This window comes from Salvelinus fontinalis, unplaced genomic scaffold (assembly GCF_029448725.1).
Source record: "Salvelinus fontinalis isolate EN_2023a unplaced genomic scaffold, ASM2944872v1 scaffold_1856, whole genome shotgun sequence".
In the NCBI taxonomy this organism is placed as follows: domain Eukaryota; kingdom Metazoa; phylum Chordata; class Actinopteri; order Salmoniformes; family Salmonidae; genus Salvelinus; species Salvelinus fontinalis.
In genome coordinates, this window is record NW_026602065.1 from 1 (window position 1) to 20,000 (window position 20,000).

General features: G+C 42.9%; 1 protein-coding gene across 1 annotated transcript; it reads left to right on the plus strand.

Annotated features, from left to right (window-relative positions):
• Positions 1 to 9,902: 9,902 nt before the first annotated feature.
• LOC129850156 (involucrin-like) lies at positions 9,903 to 17,796 on the plus strand (the record flags this gene model as incomplete). The annotated part of the gene is made up of 2 exons (XM_055916705.1): positions 9,903 to 10,319; positions 17,248 to 17,796. Coding segments are annotated over exons 1-2 (966 nt in total), but the record flags the coding sequence as incomplete, so codon positions are not given.
• Between the last annotated feature and the right edge of the window lie 2,204 nt (positions 17,797 to 20,000).

Sequence of the window (20,000 nt, forward strand, 5' to 3'; positions counted from 1 at the left end):
TTTCCTTCCAGTTCTCTGCTGCCAATGACTGGAACGAATTGCAAAAATCACTGAAGCTGGAGTCTTATCTTCTTGAGAATACAGGGGGTGCTGTTTCGCATTAGCATAATTGCCTCTACAGACTAAACTGCCTCTTATTCAATTATTGCTGTTACTATATGCATATAACCATATAGCATTGGATAGAAAACAAGCTATGGTTTCTAAAACCGTTCCAATTGAGTCTCTGAGTCAAACACAGGTCATTTCACAGCACTTTCCCTGAGCCAGAAAAAGATTGCAAGATGTGTATGCTCGCTTCAAAGCTCTGCCTATATATGGTCACGCGACCTATGACCCGAATGACACTTCCTTCTTCTTCCTCTGGGTGTCTGGAAGACGTCAGAGGAGAAATTTTTTGTTTATCTTGTACTGACGTGAAATAAGATCTATTTCTTTAGCGTGACCGACAACTTCCGGTTTCTGAGATGCGCGTTTTCAGAGGTGGCATTGTCTTTTGTTATGCTGACGTTACGGATGAAAACTATCTCCGTGTCGAAGTTTGTTTGATACATGTGACCATATCACCGTAATGTATGTTTTTTCAATATAGTTTAATCAGATTATTAGAATTTTTTCGGGAGTTTTGCCGTGTTCCGTTCTTTGAGTTTTTTAACTTTGGACATGGACCGTGCCAGTCGACCAGTACCCAGGCTAAATGAAGAGGGGAAGTTGCCATTGTGAATGGATTGAACGACTCATCAGGACTAAGGACACCTTGATCAACATTCTGATGAAAGACCAGCAATAGTAAGACCCAATTTACGATGTTATTTCATATATCTGTCGTGCATGTGAACTGGTCGCGCGCGTCCAGCTGGTTTTGGCTGGCCTGGTTATGCTAATTAGCTAGTTATGCTAATTTCGCTATAAAACATTTAAAAAATCTGAAATATTGTTTGGATTCACCAGATGTTGGGCTTTCAATGTCTGTACGCTGTGTATTTTTTCTGAAATGTTTTAAGACAAGTAATTAGTTATATAACGTTGGTCTCTGTAATTGTTCTAGCTGCATCAGCACTATATCAGATTGCAGCTGCAATGTAGAACTGTGATTTATACCTGAAAAATGCACATTTAAAAAAAAAAAAATATGCTATACCATAAATATGTTATCAGACTGTCATCTTAAGAATTTTTTTGTTGGTTAGTGGCTATCAATATCTTAGTTTAGCCGAATTGGTGATAGCACCTGATGGAGTAAGAAACTGTTGGAGTAAGAAAATGGTGTCATTTTGCTAACGTGTTTAGCTAATAGATTTACATATTGTGTCTTCCCTGTAAAACATTTAAAAAATCTGAAATGGTGGTTTTATTCACAAGATCTGTGTCTTTCATTGGGTGTCTTGGACTTGTGATTTAATGATATTTAGATGCTACTATTTAATTGTGACGCTATGCTAGCGATGCTAATCAGTGTGGGGGGTGTGGGGGGTGCTCCCGGATCCGGGTTAGGTACTCTGTAGAGGTTAAATCTCCCTCTCTAGCTTTAAGCATCAGCTGTCAGAGCAGCTTAACGATCACTGTACCTGTACACAGCCCATATGTAAATAGCACACCCGACTACCTCATCCCCATATTGTTATTTATCCTCTTGCTCTTTTGCACCTCAGTATCTCTACTTTACATCATCTTCTGCACATCTATCACTCCAGTGTTTAATTGCTAAATTGTAATTATTTCACCTTTAGGGCCTATTTATTGCTTACCTCCCTACTCTTCTACATTTGCACAGACTGTACATAGATTTTTCTATTGTGTTATTGACTGTATGTTTGTTTATGTGTCACTCTGTGTTGTTGTTTTTGTCACACTGCTTTGTTTTATCTTGGCCAGGTCATAGTTGTAAATGAGAACTTGTTCTCAACTGGCCTGGTTAAATAAAGGTGAAATAAAATGTAAAAAACGAATAAAAACGGGCCTTCTTTATTAAACTACTTGAGTATCTGGAGCATCTGCATTTGTGGGTTCGTTTACAGTCTCAAAATGGCCAGAAACAAAGAAGAAACTGAAGATCTCGTACAACGCTGTGTACTACTCCCTTCACAGAACAGAGCAAACTGGCTCTAACCAGAATTGAAAGAGGAGTGGGGGGCCCCGATGCACAACTGAGGAAGAGGAAAATTACATTAGAATGTCTATTTTGAGAAACAGACGCCTCACAAGTCTTCAACTGGCAGCTTCAATAAATAGTACCTGCAAAACACCAGTCTCAAAGTCAACAGTGAGGAGGCGACTCCGGGATGCTGGCCTTCTAGGCAGAGTTCCTCTGTCCAGTGTCTGTGTTCTTTTGCCCATCTTAATCTTTTCTTTTTATTGGAAAGTCTGAGATATGGTAGATCAGCTTTGGTAGTGCAGATAGATTGTAGCTTCCATCAATGTAATTGATCTGCATCACTTCTAATTCCCCAAATATGTATTTGTCAATATATACACTACCAGTCAAAAGTTTGGACACACCTACTCATTCCAGGGTTTTTCTTTATTTTTACTATTTTCTAGATTGTACTATGAAAGAACACATGTGGAATCATGTAAAAAAAAGTGTTAAACAGATCTAAATATATTTTATATTTGAGATTATTCAAAGTAGCCACCCTTTGCCTTGTTGACAGCTTTGCATACTCTCTGCATTCTCTCAACCAGCTTAATGAGGTAGTCACCTGGAATGCATTTCAATTAAATAGGTGTGCCTTGTTAAAAGTTCATTTGTGTAATTTCAATGTAGAAAATAGTAAAAATAAAGAAAAACCTTTGAATGAGTAGGTGTGTCTAAACCTTTGAGTGGTTCTCTATATGCCAATTATTTGATGGTCCGACCGCTTTCTAATTGTGTTGCTGTCCTGGGGGCTCTGTCGGGGTCTGACTGTGTTTGTGAACAGAATCCCAGGACCATCTGACTGAGAGGACTCTTCTCTAGGTTCATACTGTCACGGCCGTCGTAGGGAGGAGACCAAGGCGCAGCGTGATAAGTGTACATTCTACTTTAATTATAGAACGAACACTGAACAAAACGAACAAAATAACAAAAACGAACCGTGAAGCTAATATGGCTAGTGCAGACAGGCACTCTAAAACATAGAATAAGAACCCAAAAAATACCCAAGGGAAAATGGCTACCTAAATATGATCCCCAATCAGAGACAACGATAAACAGCTGCCTCTGATTGGGAACCATAATCAGGCCACCGTAGACATACAAATACCTAGACCTACTAAACCCCTAGACTTACAAAAACCCTAGACAATACAAAACAAGCATACCCACCCTAGTCACACCTGACCTAACCAAAATAATACAGAAAACAGAGATAACTAAGGTCAGGGGGTGACACATACAATGTAACAACATGTGGAAAAAGTTAAGGGGGTCTGAATACTTTCCCAATTTCCTGTATATTTCCCGTTTTGAGTCCATAAGGAATACAATGTGTGGCTTGTGTGTGTCCTCAGTGGATGTTGGGGGGGGGGGGGGGGGGGGGGGTTGTCAGGAGGGCTATCAGGGTGGCTGACAGGCTATCAGGGTGGCTGACAGGGTGCTAACAGGGTGCTATCAGGGTGGCTGACAGGGTGCTAACAGGGTGCTATCAGGGTGGCTGACAGGCTATCAGGGTGGCTGACAGGGTGCTAACAGGGTGCTAACAGGATGCTAACAGGGTGCTAACAGGGTGCTATCAGGGTGGCTGACAGGGTGCTAACAGGGTGCTAACAGGGTGCTATCAGGGTGGCTGACAGGGTGCTAACAGGGTGCTAACAGGGTGCTATCAGGGTGGCTGACAGGGTGCTAACAGGGTGCTAACAGGGTGGCTGACAGCGTGCTAACAGGGTGCTATCAGGGTGGCTGACAGGGTGCTAACAGGGTGCTATCAGGGTGGCTGACAGGATGCTAACAGGGTGCTATCAGGGTGGCTGACAGGCTATCAGGGTGGCTGACAGGGTGCTAACAGGGTGCTATCAGGGTGGCTGACAGGGTGCTAACAGGGTGCTATCAGGGTGGCTGACAGGCTATCAGGGTGGCTGACAGGGTGCTAACAGGGTGCTATCAGGGTGGCTGACAGGGTGCTAACAGGGTGGCTGACAGGGTGCTAACAGGGTGCTATCAGGGTGGCTGACAGGGTGCTAACAGGGTGGCTGACAGGGTGCTAACAGGGTGCTAACAGGGTGCTAACAGGGTGCTAACAGGGTGCTAACAGGGTGCTAGGATGTGGTCCCCTGGGCTTCTGTTGTTATTCTTTTGCTGGTCGTTGGTTTGCCAGAGCATTTGGCTGTATAATCCTTGGTAATAAGAATCTTTGGTAGTAGGAATGCTTCCAGGGAATTCTGTCCAAAATCAGCCCTGTAATACGATTTGAGTTATGTGCTCAAACCAAACATCCATCGCCTTGTAGTAAGCAGCTTTTTACACCTGTATGATATATGAGTCGTACGTTTTATATTTGGGCTAAAGCAGAAAACATCTGAGAAAAACAACAACTACACATTTTCTGAAATGTATTTTAAATAAATTTGCTCTCATTATCCACCATCCATTATCCACTGTCTTTATACCAGTATGGATAGAGTCTATAGTCATTACATTATCCACTGTCTTTATACCAGTATGGGTAGACTATATAACCATTACATTATCCACTGTCTTTATACCAGTATGGATAGAGTCTATAGCCATTACATTATCCACTGTCTTTATACCAGTATGGATAGTGTCTATAACCATTACATTATCCCCTGTCTTTATACCAGTATGGATAGAGTCTATAACCATTACATTATCCACTGTCTTTATACCAGTATGGATAGAGTCTATAACCATTACATTATCCCCTGTCTTTATACCAGTATGGATAGAGTCTATAACCATTACATTATCCCCTGTCTTTATACCAGTATGGATAGAGTCTATAACCATTACATTATCCACTGTCTTTATACCAGTATGGATAGAGTCAATAACCATTACATTATCCACTGTCTATATACCAGTATGGATAGACTATATAACCATTACATTATCCACTGTCTTTATACCAGTATGGATAGAGTCTATAACCATTACATTATCCACTGTCTTTATACCAGTATGGATAGAGTCTATAACCATTACATTATCCACTGTCTTTATACCAGTATGGATATAGTCTATAACCATTACATTATCCACTGTCTTTATACCAGTATGGATAGACTATATAACCATTACATTATCCACTGTCTTTATACCAGTATGGATAGAGTCTATAACCATTACATTATCTACTGTCTTTATACCAGTATGGATATAGTCTATAACCATTACATTATCCACTGTCTTTATACCAGTATGGATATAGTCTATAACCATCACATTATCCCCTGTCTTTATACCAGTATGGATAGTGTCTATAACCATTACATTATCCCCTGTCTTTATACCAGTATGGATAGTGTCTATAACCATTACATTATCCACTGTCTTTATACCAGTATGGATATAGTCTATAACCATTACATTATCCACTGTCTTTATACCAGTATGGATAGAGTCTATAACCATTACATTATCCCCTGTCTATATACCAGTATGGATAGACTCTATAACCATTACATTATCCACTGTCTTTATACCAGTATGGATAGAGTCTATAACCATTACATTATCCACTGTCTTTATACCAGTATGGATAGAGTCTATAACCATTACATTATCCATTGCTAAGAAGCCACAGCTGATTGCTCAGTCAATTATACACTCACAACTCATTACCCATCATCATACTGTTTACCATGGCTGAGTCCCAAATGGCATTATTTCCCCACTATATTGTTCACTACTTTTGACCAGAGCCATATGGGCCCGAAGTAGTGCACTATAAAGGGAATAGGGTTCCGTTTTGGGATGCGTCCCAATGACACTGTGCTGCCTTGCCCTATAATGGGACAAGAACAGCCTCAAGGCCGATGCCCCAATCAGAAAATAGCAATCTAATCAAGACGAGGCTAGACGAGGAAGTAGCTAACGAACTGAATGTGGATTACTGATGTTCATTAGCGTAGTGGAGAATAGTGACAGACACACACATCTATCTCAACCCTCTGAGGACTCACACGACTACACCATGGACGAGATGTGGGGCTTGTTGAGAATGGGTTGGGTGTTTCGTCAGTGGGGCTTGTTGAGAACGGGTTGGGTGTTTCGTCAGTGGGGCTTGTTGAGAACGGGTTGGGTGTTTTGTCAGTGGTGCTTGTTGAGAATGGGTTGGGTGTTTTGTCAGTGGTGCTTGTTGGGAATGGGTTGGGTGTTTAATCAGTGGTGCTCGTTGAGAATGGGTTGGGTGTTTTATCAGTGGGGCTTGTTGAGAATGGGTTGGGTGTTTTGTCAGTGGTGCTTGTTGAGAATGGGTTGGGTGTTTTGTCAGTGGTGCTTGTTGAGAATGGGTCGGTGTTTTGTCAGTGGTGCTTGTTGGGAATGGGTTGGGTGTTTTGTCAGTGGTGCTTGTTGAGAATGGGTTGGGTGTTTTATCAGTGGGGCTTGTTGAGAATGGGTTGGGTGTTTTGTCAGTGGTGCTTGTTGAGAATGGGTTGGGTGTTTTGTCAGTGGTGCTTGTTGAGAATGGGTCGGTGTTTTGTCAGTGGTGCTTGTTGGGAATGGGTTGGGTGTTTTGTCAGTGGTGCTTGTTGAGAATGGGTTGGGTGTTTTGTCAGTGGTGCTTGTTGAGAACGGGTTGGGTGTTTTGTCAGTGGGGCTTGTTGAGAATGGGTTGGGAATGGGTTGGGTGTTTTGTCAGTGGTGCTTGTTGAGAATGGGTCGGTGTTTTGTCAGTGGTGCTTGTTGAGAATGGGTCGGTGTTTTGTCAGTGGTGCTTGTTGAGAATGGGTTGGAAATGGGTTGGGTGTTTTGTCAGTGGTGCTTGTTGAGAATGGGTCGGTGTTTTGTCAGTGGTGCTTGTTGGGAATGGGTTGGGTGTTTTGTCAGTGGTGCTTGTTGAGAATGGGTTGGGTGTTTTATCAGTGGTGCTTGTTGAGAACGGGTTGGGTCTTTTGTCAGTGGGGCTTGTTGAGAACGGGTTGGGTGTTTTGTCAGTGGTGCGCGTTGAGAATGGGTTGGGTGTTTTATCAGTGGTGCTTGTTGAGAATGGGTTGGGTGTTTTGTCAGTGGTGCTTGTTGAGAATGGGTTGGGTGTTTTATCAGTGGTGCTTGTTGAGAACGGGTTGGGTGTTTTATCAGTGGTGCTTGTTGATAATGGGTTGGGTGTTTTATCAGTGGTGCTTGTTGGGAACGGGTTGGGTGTTTTGTCAGTGGTGTTTGTTTAGAATGGGTTGGGTGTTTTGTCAGTGGTGCTTGTTGAGAACTGGTTGGGTGTTTTGTCAGTGGTGCTTGTTGAGAATGGGTTGGGTGTTTTGTCAGTGGTGCTTGTTTAGAATGGGTTGGGTGTTTTGTCAGTGGTGCTTGTTGAGAACGGGTTAGGTGTTTTATCAGTGGTGCTTGTTGAGAATGGGTTGGGTGTTTTATCAGTGGTGCTTGTTGGGAATGGGTTGGGTGTTTTGTCAGTGGTGCTTGTTTAGAATGGGTTGGGTGTTTTATCAGTGGTGCTTGTTGAGAACGGGTTGGGTGTTTTGTCAGTGGGGCTTGTTGAGAACGGGTTGGGTGTTTTGTCAGTGGGGCTTGTTGAGAATGGGTTGGGAACGGGTTGGGTGTTTCGTCAGTGGTGCTTGTTGAGAACGGGTTGGGTGTTTTGTCAGTGGTGCTTGTTTAGAATGGGTTGTGTGTTTTATCAGTGGTGCTTGTTGAGAACTGGTTGGGTGTTCTGTCAGTGGGGCTTGTTGAGAATGGGTTGGGTGTTTCGTCAGTGGTGCTTGTTGAGAACGGGTTGGGTGTTTTGTCAGTGGTGCTTGTTGAGAATGGGTTGGGTGTTTTGTCAGTGGTGCTTGTTGAGAATGGGTTGGGTGTTTCGTCAGTGGTGCTTGTTGAGAATGGGTTGGGTGTTTTATCAGTGGTGCTTGTTGAGAATGGGTCGGGTGTTTTGTCAGTGGTGCTTGTTGAGAATGGGTTCGGTGTTTCGTCAACCAGACATTATTATTTTGACATATTTTACATATGCAGTTGCTGCATTCATTTTTGGACTTATAAAGGAATCAATAAATGAATCAATGAATATAACTTATAAATGAATCAATAAATGAATCAATGAATATAACTTATAAATTAATCAATAAATGAATCAATGAATATAACTTATAAATGAATCAATAAATGAATCAATGAATATAACTTATAAATTAATCAATCAAATAATAAATTAACATAACTTATAAATGAATCAATAAATTAGTCAATGAATATAACTTATAAATGAATCAATAAATGAATCAATGAATATAACTTATAAATGAATCAACAAATGAATAAATGAATATAACTTATAAATGAATCAATGAATATAACTTATAAATGAATCAATAATTGAATCAATGAATATAACTTATAAATTAATCAATAAATTAATCAATGAATATAACTTATAAATTAATCAATCAAATAATAAATTAACATAACTTATAAATGAATCAATAAATTAGTCAATGAATATAACTTATAAATTAATCAATGAATATAACTTATAAATTAATCAATAAATTAGTCAATGAATATAACTTATAAATGCTTCATGAGCTTAGTTTAAATGTCGTACTCCATCAGAACCCAAAATATAAAAAGTCAATGTAAACCAACACTTTATTAAAGTCAATGTAAACCAACATTGGTGGTTGCTGAAAGAACAGGAGAATACTCTGTGTGTAACCGATGTGAAAGGGCTAGCTAGGTAGCGGTGGAGCGCGCTAGCAGCCTTTCAGTCGGTGACGTCACTTGCTCTGAGACCTTGAAGTAGTGGTTCCCCTTGCTCTGCAAGGACCGCGGCTTTTGTGGAGCGATGGGTAACGATGCTTCGTGGGTGACTGTTGTTGATGTGTGCAGAGGGTCCCTGGTTCGCGCCTGGGTCGGGGCGAGGGGACGGACTAAAGTTATACTGTTACATGTGGACTTGTCTGAGCTTCATTAGAGATAACGCATGAAACATGAATCTGATTCATTTAACTCTGATTCATTTAACGCTGATTCATTTAACGCTGATTCATTTAACTCTGATTCATTTAACTCTGATTCATTTAACGCTGATTCATTTAACGCTGATTCATTTAACGCTGATTCATTTAACTGATTCATTTAACGCTGATTCATTTAACGCTGATTCATTTAACTCTGATTCATTTAATTCTTGATTCATCTAATTCTTGATTCATTTAACTCATTTGGAGACAGAGACATAAAATATCACCAGATCAAATGTAAAGTCACCCTGACTATGTGCCAAATGGCACCCTATTCCCTATAAGGGGCCCTACTTTAACCAGGTCCAATAGGAAGAGGGGGCCATTTGGCACTAACACTCTGTTCACTCAATCAACGACAGAGACCAGTGGCTGCGTGTGTGTGTGTGTGTGTGTGTGTGTGTGTGTGTGTGTGTGTGTGTGTGTGTGTGTGTGTGTGTGTGTGTGTGTGTGTGTGTGTGTGTGTGTGTGTGTGTGTGTGTGTGTGTGTGTGTGTGTGTGTGTGTGTGTGTTCCCTGCTCGAAGCTCTGCCAGACTTGAAGTGACTTCTCTAATACAGTCCAAGTGGAGTCCTGTTTAAATGTGCTGGTTGTATTGGTTCAGTAAGGCTTCCTTAAAAGGCCCTGAGCTGTCAGGGAGCGTCACAACCCAGACTGCGATGACCCCTGACCCCTTAAAAGGCCCTGAGCTGTCAGGGAGCGTCACGACCCAGACTGATGACCCCTGACCCCTTAAAAGGCCCTGAGCTGTCAGGGAGCGTCACAACCCAGACTGCGATGACCCCTGACCCCTTAAAAGGCCCTGAGCTGTCAGGGAGCGTCACAACTCAGACTGCGATGAGCCCTGACCCCTTAAAAGGCCCTGAGCTGTCAGGGAGCGTCACAGCTCAGACTGAGATGACCCCTGACCCCTTAAAAGGCCCTGAGCTGTCAGGGAGCGTCACAACCCAGACTGCGATGACTCCTGACCCCTTAAAAGGCCCTGAGCTGTCAGGGAGCGTCACAACTCAGACTGCGATGACCCCTGACCCCTTAAAAGGCCCTGAGCTGTCAGGGAGTGTCACAACCCAGACTGCGATGACCCCTGACCCCTTAAAAGGCCCTGAGCTGTCAGGGAGCGTCACAACTCAGACTGCGAGGACCCCTGACCCCTTAAAAGGCCCTGAGCTGTCAGGGAGCGTCACAACTCAGACTGTGATGACATAACATAGACCACAGCTCTGTTGAAACAGACATCTTTACAGGGTTTACATGGTCAGTGTGATATTAAACCCTGTAATGTGGTTCTGATATTTGGTCAGTATGATATTAAACCCTGTAATGTGGTTCTGATATTTGGTCAGTGTGATATTAAACCCTGTAATGTGGTTTCTGATATTTGGTCAGTGTGATATTAAACCCTGTAATGTGGTTCTGATATTTGGTCAGTATGATATTAAACCCTGTAATGTGGTTCTGATATTTGGTCAGTATGATATTAAACCCTGTAATGTGGTTCTGATATTTGGTCAGTACGTGTTCAGACAGACTTACCTCAGGGCTCTTACAGTAATAGCGTCTGTCTCTGGCGCTGGTCAGCCCAGTCTCAGACTGTTTTAACTACTGTACCGTAACAGAACCCACTGAGCTTCAACACGACAATGCCTCTTCAACAGGTCCAGTACCTGTTCAGCATGACTTACCTCCGGTCAAATACAATGTCAGTGTCTGTCTCAAAATATCCTTTCGCTCTTTATCTTCTTCGTGCCTCAGTTCAACTGCTCGTCACTACCTCAGGTACTACAGCCTAATAAACATGGGTCCTATTCCACTGTCATTATGAGGTATCATGTATCCCCCAACATCACTACCTCAGGTACTACAGCCTAATAAACATGGGTCATATTCCACTGTCATGGGTTATAATGTATCCCCAACATCACTACCCCAGGTACTACAGCCTAATAAACATGGGTCCTATTCCACTGTCATTATGAGGTATCATGTATCCCCCAACATCACTACCCCAGGTACTACAGCCTAATGGACATGGGTCCTAGTCCACTGTCATTATGAGGTATCATGTATCCCCAACATCACTATCTCAGGTACTACAGCCTAATAAACATGGGTCATATTCCACTGTCATGGTTATAATGTATCCCCCAACATCACTACCCCAGGTACTACAGCCTTATAAACATGGGTCCTAGTCCACTGTCATTATGAGGTATCATGTATCCCCAACATCACTACCTCAGGTACTACAGCCTAATAAACATGGGTCATATTCCACCGTCATGGGTTATAATGTATCCCCCAACATCACTACCCCAGGTACTACAGCCTAATAAACATGGGTCATATTCCACTGTCATTATGAGGTATCATGTATCCCCAACATCACTACCCCAGGTACTACAGCCTAATGAACATGGGTCATATTCCACTGTCATGGGTTATCATGTATCCCCCAACATCACTACCCCAGGTACTACAGCCTAATAAACATGGGTCCTATTCCACTGTCATGGGTTATAATGTATCCCCTAACATCACTACCCCAGGTACTACAGCCTATGAACATGGGTCATATTCCACTGTCATTATGAGGTATCATGTATCCCCCAACATCACTACCCCAGGTACTACAGCCTAATAAACATGGGTCATATTCCACTGTTATTATGAGGTATCATGTATCCCCCAACATCACTACCCCAGGTACTACAGCCTAATAAACATGGGTCATATTCCACTGTCATTATGAGTTATCATGGATCCCCCAACATCACTACCTCAGGTACTACAGCCTAATAAACATGGGTCATATTCCACTGTCATGAGGTATCATGTATCCCCCAACATCACTACCTCAGGTACTACAGCCTAATAAACATGGGTCATATTCCACTGTCATTATGAGGTATCATGTATCCCCCAACATCACTACCCCAGGTACTACAGCCTAATAAACATGGGTCATATTCCACTGTCATTGTGAGGTATCATGTATCCCCCAACATCACTACCCCAGGTACTACAGCCTAATAAACATGGGTCCTATTCCACTGTCATTATGAGGTATCATGTATCCCCCAACATCACTACCCCAGGTACTACAGCCTAATAAACATGGGTCATATTCCACTGTCATGAGGTATCATGTATCCCCCAACATCACTACCCCAGGAACTACAGCCTAATAAACATGGGTCCTAGTCCACTGTCATGAGTTATCATGTATCCCCCAACATCACTACCTCAGGTACTACAGCCTAATAAACATGGGTCCTATTCCACTGTCATTATGAGGTATCATGTATCCCCCAACATCACTACCCCAGGTACTACAGCCTAATAAACATGGGTCCTATTCCACTTTCATTATGAGGTATCATGTATCCCCCAACATCACTACCTCAGGTACTACAGCCTAATAAACATGGGTCCTATTCCACTGTCATTATGAGGTATCATGTATCCCCCAACATCACTACCTCAGGTACTACAGCCTAATAAACATGGGTCAGATTCCACTGTCATTATGAGTTATCATGTATCCCCCAACATTACTACCCCAGGTAATACAGCCTAATAAACATGGGTCATATTCCACTGTCATGAGTTATCATGTATCCCCCAACATCACTACCTCAGGTACTACAGCCTAATAAACATGGGTCATATTCCACTGTCATTATGAGGTATCATGTATCCCCAACATCACTACCCCAGGTACTACAGCCTAATGGACATGGGTCCTAGTCCACTGTCATTATGAGGTATCATGTATCCCCAACATCACTACCTCAGGTACTACAGCCTAATAAACATGGGTCATATTCCACTGTCATGGGTTATAATGTATCCCCCAACATCACTACCCCAGGTACTACAGCCTAATAAACATGGGTCCTAGTCCACTGTCATTATGAGGTATCATGTATCCCCAACATCACTACCTCAGGTACTACAGCCTAATAAACATGGGTCATATTCCACTGTCATGGGTTATAATGTATCCCCCAACATCACTACCCCAGGTACTACAGCCTAATAAACATGGGTCATATTCCACTGTCATTATGAGGTATCATGTATCCCCCAACATCACTACCCCAGGTACTACAGCCTAATGAACATGGGTCATATTCCACTGTCATGGGTTATCATGTATCCCCCAACATCACTACCCCAGGTACTACAGCCTAATAAACATGGGTCCTATTCCACTGTCATGGGTTATAATGTATCCCCTAACATCACTACCCCAGGTACTACAGCCTATGAACATGGGTCATATTCCACTGTCATTATGAGGTATCATGTATCCCCCAACATCACTACCCCAGGTACTACAGCCTAATAAACATGGGTCATATTCCACTGTTATTATGAGATATCATGTATCCCCCAACATCACTACCCCAGGTACTACAGCTTAATAAACATGGGTCATATTCCACTGTCATGAGCTATCATGTATCCCCCAACATCACTACCCCAGGTACTACAGCCTATGAACATGGGTCATATTCCACTGTCATTATGAGGTATCATGTATCCCCCAACATCACTACCTCAGGTACTACAGCCTAAAAAACATGGGTCATATTCCACTGTCATGAGTTATCATGTATCCCCCAACATCACTACCTCAGGTACTACAGCCTAATAAACATGGGTCATATTCCACTGTCATTATGAGTTATCATGTATCCCCCAACATCACTACCTCAGGTACTACAGCCTAATAAACATGGGTCATATTCCACTGTTATTATGAGGTATCATGTATCCCCCAACATCACTACCCCAGGTACTACAGCCTAATAAACATGGGTCCTATTCCACTGTCATTATGAGTTATCATGTATCCCCCAACATCACTACCTCAGGTACTACAGCCTATGATAATGGGTCATATTCCACTGTCATTATGAGGTATCATGTATCCCCCAACATCACTACCTCAGGTACTACAGCCTAATAAACATGGGTCATAGTCCACTGTCATGGGTTATAATGTATCCCCAACATCACTACCCCAGGTACTACAGCCTAATAAACATGGGTCATATTCCACTGTCATGAGTTATCATGTATCCCCCAACATCACTACCCCAGGTACTACAGCCTAATAAACATGGGTCATATTCCACTGTCATGGGTTATCATGTATCCCCCAACATCACTACCCCAGGTACTACAGCCTAATAAACATGGGTCATATTCCACTGTCATGAGTTATCATGTATCCCCCAACATCACTACCCCAGGTACTACAGCCTAATAAACATGGGTCATATTCCACTGTCATTATGAGTTATCATGTATCCCCCAACATAACTACCCCAGGTACTACAGCCTAATGAACATGGGTCATATTCCACTGTCATTATGAGGTATCATGTATCCCCCAACATCACTACCCCAGGTACTACAGCCTAATAAACATGGGTCATATTCCACTGTCATGGGTTATAATGTATCCCCAACATCACTACCCCAGGTACTACAGCCTAATAAACATGGGTCATATTCCACTGTCATTATGAGGTATCATGTATCCCCCAACATCACTACCTCAGGTACTACAGCCTAATAAACATGGGTAATATTCCACTGTCATTATGAGTTATCATGTATCCCCCAACATCACTACCCCAGGTACTACAGCCTAATGAACATGGGTCATATTCCACTGTCATGAGTTATCATGTATCCCCCAACATCACTACCCCAGGTACTACAGCAAATTAAACATGGGTCATATTCCACTGTCATGAGTTATCATGTATCCCCCAACATCACTACCCCAGGTACTACAGCAAATTAAACATGGGTCATATTCCACTGTCATGAGTTATAATGTATCCCCAACATCACTACCCCAGGTACTACAGCCTAATAAAAATGGGTCATATCCCACTGTCGATATGAGGTATCATGGATCCCCCAACATCACTACCCCAGGTATTACGGCCTAATAAACATGGGTCATATTCCACTGTCATTATGAGGTATCATGGATCCCCCAACATCACTACCCCAGGTACTACAGCCTAATAAACATGGGTCATATTCCACTGTCATTATGAGGTATCATGTATCCCCCAACATCACTACCCCAGGTACTACAGCCTAATAAACATGGGTCATATTCCACTGTCATGAGTTATCATGTATCCCCAACATCACTACCCCAGGTACTACAGCCTAATAAACATGGGTCATATTCCACTGTCATTATGAGGTATCATGTATCCCCCAACATCACTACCTCAGGTACTACAGCCTAATAAACATGGGTAATATTCCACTGTCATTATGAGGTATCATGTATCCCCCAACATCACTACCCCAGGTACTACAGCCTAATAAACATGGGTCATATTCCACTGTCATTATGAGGTATCATGTATCCCCCAACATCACTACCCCAGGTACTACAGCCTAATAAACATGGGTCATATTCCACTGTCATTATGAGGTATCATGTATCCCCCAACATCACTACCCTAGGTACTACAGCCTAATAAACATGGGTCCTAGTCCACTGTCATTATGAGGTATAATGTATCCCCCAACATCACTACCCCAGGTACTACAGCCTAATAAACATGGGTCATATTCCACTGTCTATTTTCATTATTAGAGGCAATCCTAGGTCCAAGAATGAAGGACATTTTTCAAACCTAGGTCCAAGAATGAAGAACTTTATTCTAGTGGTAAACTACCCCCATCATTTTTCACTTCAGTTTGTCCTCCTCCTTATTTAACCATCAGGGGGGTTGTAGACTACAGGAGCAGTCCAGAGTGGATTCACGGTGCCAAGCCAGCGTTCAGCAGTATCAGGGGCTGGATAAAACACCACTTCCATTTCAACTAGATATTATACTCTATTTCTGTCCTCCTTATGTCACCATCTGTAGGTAAAGTGTGTTTCCCATGCCAAGCCAGCACTCTGGTCTCGTGTCGTTGTCCTTGTATATTAACACTACAGAGGGTTTCCCATGCCAAGCCAGCGCTCTGGTCTCGTGTCGTTGTCCTTGTATCATAATGCTGCAGAGGGTTTCCCATGCCAAGCCAGCGCTCTGGTCTCGTGTCGTTGTCCTTGTATCATAACGCCACAGAGGGTTTCCCATGCCAAGCCAGCGCTCTGGTCTCGTGTCGTTGTCCTTGTATATTAACACTACAGAGGGTTTCCCATGCCAAGCCAGCGCTCTGGTCTCGTGTCGTTGTCCTTGTATCATAATGCTGCAGAGGGTTTCCCATGCCAAGCCAGCGCTCTGGTCTCGTGTCGTTGTCCTTGTATCATAACGCTGCAGAGGGTTTCCCATGCCAAACTAGCACTCTGGTCTCGTGTCGTTGTCCTTGTATCATAACTCTACAGAGGGTTTCCCATGCCAAGCCAGCGCTCTGGTCTCGTGTCGTTGTCCTTGTATCATAATGCTGCAGAGGGTTTCCCATGCCAAGCCAGCGCTCTGGTCTCGTGTCGTTGTCCTTGTATCATAACGCCACAGAGGGTTTCCCATGCCAAGCCAGCGCTCTGGTCTCGTGTCGTTGTCCTTGTATATTAACACTACAGAGGGTTTCCCATGCCAAGCCAGCGCTCTGGTCTCGTGTCGTTGTCCTTGTATCATAACTCTACAGAGGGTTTCCCATGCCAAGCCAGCGCTCTGGTCTCGTGTCGTTGTCCTCGTATCATAACGCTGCAGAGGGTTTCCCATGCCAAGTAGCTGAGAAGGTGAAGATGCCGTTTCATTACCAATATCCCGAGGGCCATGGGCAGGGTGTCAGCCTGGTGTTCCACAGAGGGCCAACCTGGCCAGACTTCAGTCAGCGGGCTAGGGCCAATACCATCCAGGATATAATGCCAACACTTGCCAGGCTACACAGCCAACAGCACCAACCCCGCTGTGGCTGGCAGATGTGTAAGAAGCTGCAGTCAGCATGGAGCCCTTTTACCATTCAGCGCTGAGCCTCTATAATAGTCTACCATGTCTGGGGTAGTGGGTTGGTTGGGTGTCATCTGGGTGGTGGTACTGGTAGGGCAGCAGAGTAGGTTCAGAGGGGAAGAGTGTGAGAGGGGGAGAGGGACACGGCAAAAATAGGTACATGTTTGGAACACGTTCAGGAGCAACACGTTCAGGAGCAACACGTTCAGGAGCAACACGTTCAGGAGCAGCATGCTCAGGAGCAACATGTTCAGGAGCAACACGTTCAGGAGCAACATGTTCAGGAGCAACACGTTCAGGAGCAACACGTTCAGGAGCAACATGTTCAGGAGCAACACGTTCAGGAGCAAAACGTTCAGGAGCAACGCGTTCAGGAGCAGCATGCTCAGGAGCAACATGTTCAGGAGCAACACGTTCAGGAGCAGCACGTTCAGGACCAATACGTTCAGGAGCAACACGTTCAGGAGCAACACGTTCAGGAGCAACACGTTCAGGAGCAGCACGTTCAGGACCAATACGTTCAGGAGCAACACGTTCAGGAGCAACACGTTCAGGAGCAACGCGTTCAGGAGCAGCATGCTCAGGAGCAACATGTTCAGGAGCAACACGTTCAGGAGCAGCACGTTCAGGAGCAATACGTTCAGGAGCAACACGTTCAGGAGCAGCACGTTCAGGAGCAACACGTTCAGGAGCAACACGTTCAGGAGAAACTAGTTCTCTACAGCTCAGTAAATAAATAACGGAGGTAGAAGAGTCTACAGCTCAGTAAATCAATAACAGCACGAGGAGAGTCTCTACAGCTCAGTAAATCAATAACGTAGATAGGAGAGTCTCTACAGCTCAGTAAATCAAAAACAGTACTAGACGAGTCTCTACAGCTCAGTAAATCAATAACAGCACTAGGAGAGTCTCTACAGCTCAGTAAATCAATCACAGCACTAGGAGAATCTCTACAGCTCAGTAAATCAATAACAGCACTAGGGGAGTCTCTACAGCTCAGTAAATCAATAACAGCACTAGGGGAGTCTCTACAGCTCAGTAAATCAATAACGGAGATAGAAGATTCTCTACAGCTCAGTAAATCAATAACAGTACTAGGAGAGTCTCTACAGCTCAGTAAATCAATAACAGCACTAGGAGAGAGTCTCTACAGCTCAGTAAATCAATAACAGCACTATAAGAGTCTCTACAGCTCAGTAAATCAATAACAGCACTAGGAGAGTCTCTACAGCTCAGTAAATCAATAACAGCACTATAAGAGTCTCTACAGCTCAGTAAATCATTAACAGCACTAGAAGAGTCTCTACAGCTCAGTAAATCAATAAGGGAGATAGGAGAGTCTCTACAGCTCAATAAATCAATAACAGCACTAGGAGAGTCTCTACAGCTCAGTAAATCAATAACAGCACTAGGAGAGTCTCTACAGCTCAGTAAATCAATAACGGAGATAGAAGAGTGTTTCACCGATGATCTCTGGGACCAGATCAGATGGCCGTTAGTTCACTCTGGAGTACGGTTGAGACCCATCCTCCGGCTGAGTATAGGCTGGGAAAAGACTGAGGAGGATAGACTGGACAGCTGTGGGTTTCCATTGCATTTCGCTCCTCTTTTTGAGCTAATCTGTAGCTGACTCAGCACTGGGAAAAGACTGGGGTTTAGATTAGCATGTTAAGGATACAGGAATTCAGTTTAATGGGTTAGAACTTTTCATAGCATTCCGCTAATTTTTGCAGTAATGTGCAGCTGTGAAATGTGAGCTCCTTGTCTGGAGGAGAGGAGGTAGAAGAGGGGGAGTAGGTAATGGGAATACCGAGGCAGAATTACTCCTGTCACTGGAGGCCTCTTCTTTATCAGCACCAGTAGACATGGAGAAAATTCCCAGACCTTCAATTAAAATTCAATTAACATTCAATTTACATTCAATTAACATTCAATTAACATTCAATATTCACCTTCTTCAGCGGTGTACTACAGTTGGTAAATAGACAGATAATGGCTGTGTGTTAGCTAGTTAATACAATTGGTAAATAGACAGATAATGGCTGTGTGTTAGCTAGATACTACAGTTGGTAAATAGCCAGATAATGGCTGTGTGTTAGCTAGATACTACAGTTGGTAAATAGACAGATAATGGCTGTGTGTTAGCTAGATACTACAGTTGGTAAATAGACAGATAATGGCTGTGTGTTAGCTAGATACTACAGTTGGTAAATAGACAGATAATTGCTGTGTGTTAGCTAGATACTACAGTTGGTAAATATACAGATAATGGCTGTGTTAACTAGATACTACAGTTGGTAAATAGACTGATAACAGCTAGTTTTTAGCTAGATACTACAGTTGGTAAATCGACAGATAATGGCTGTATGTTAGCTAGATACTACAGCTGGTAAATATCCAGATAATGGCTGTGTGTTAGCTAGATACTACAGTTGGTAAATAGACAGATAATGGCTGTGTGTTAGCTAGATGCTACAGTTGGTAAATAGACAGATAATTGCTGTGTGTTAGCTAGATACTACAGTTGGTAAATATACAGATAATGGCTGTGTTAACTAGATACTACAGTTGGTAAATAGACTGATAACAGCTAGTTTTTAGCTAGATACTACAGTTGGTAAATCGACAGATAATGGCTGTATGTTAGCTAGATACTACAGCTGGTAAATAGCCAGATAATGGCTGTGTGTTAGCTAGATACAACAGTTGGTAAATAGCCAGATAATGGCTGTGTATTAGCTAGATACTACAGTTGGTAAATAGACAGATAATGGCTGTGTGTTAGCTAGATACTACAGTTGGTAAATAGACAGATAATGGCTGTGTGTTAGCTAGATACTACAGTTGGTAAATAGACAGATAATGGCTGTGTGTTAGCTAGATACTACAGTTGGTAAATAGACAGATAATGGCTGTGTTTTAGCTAGATACT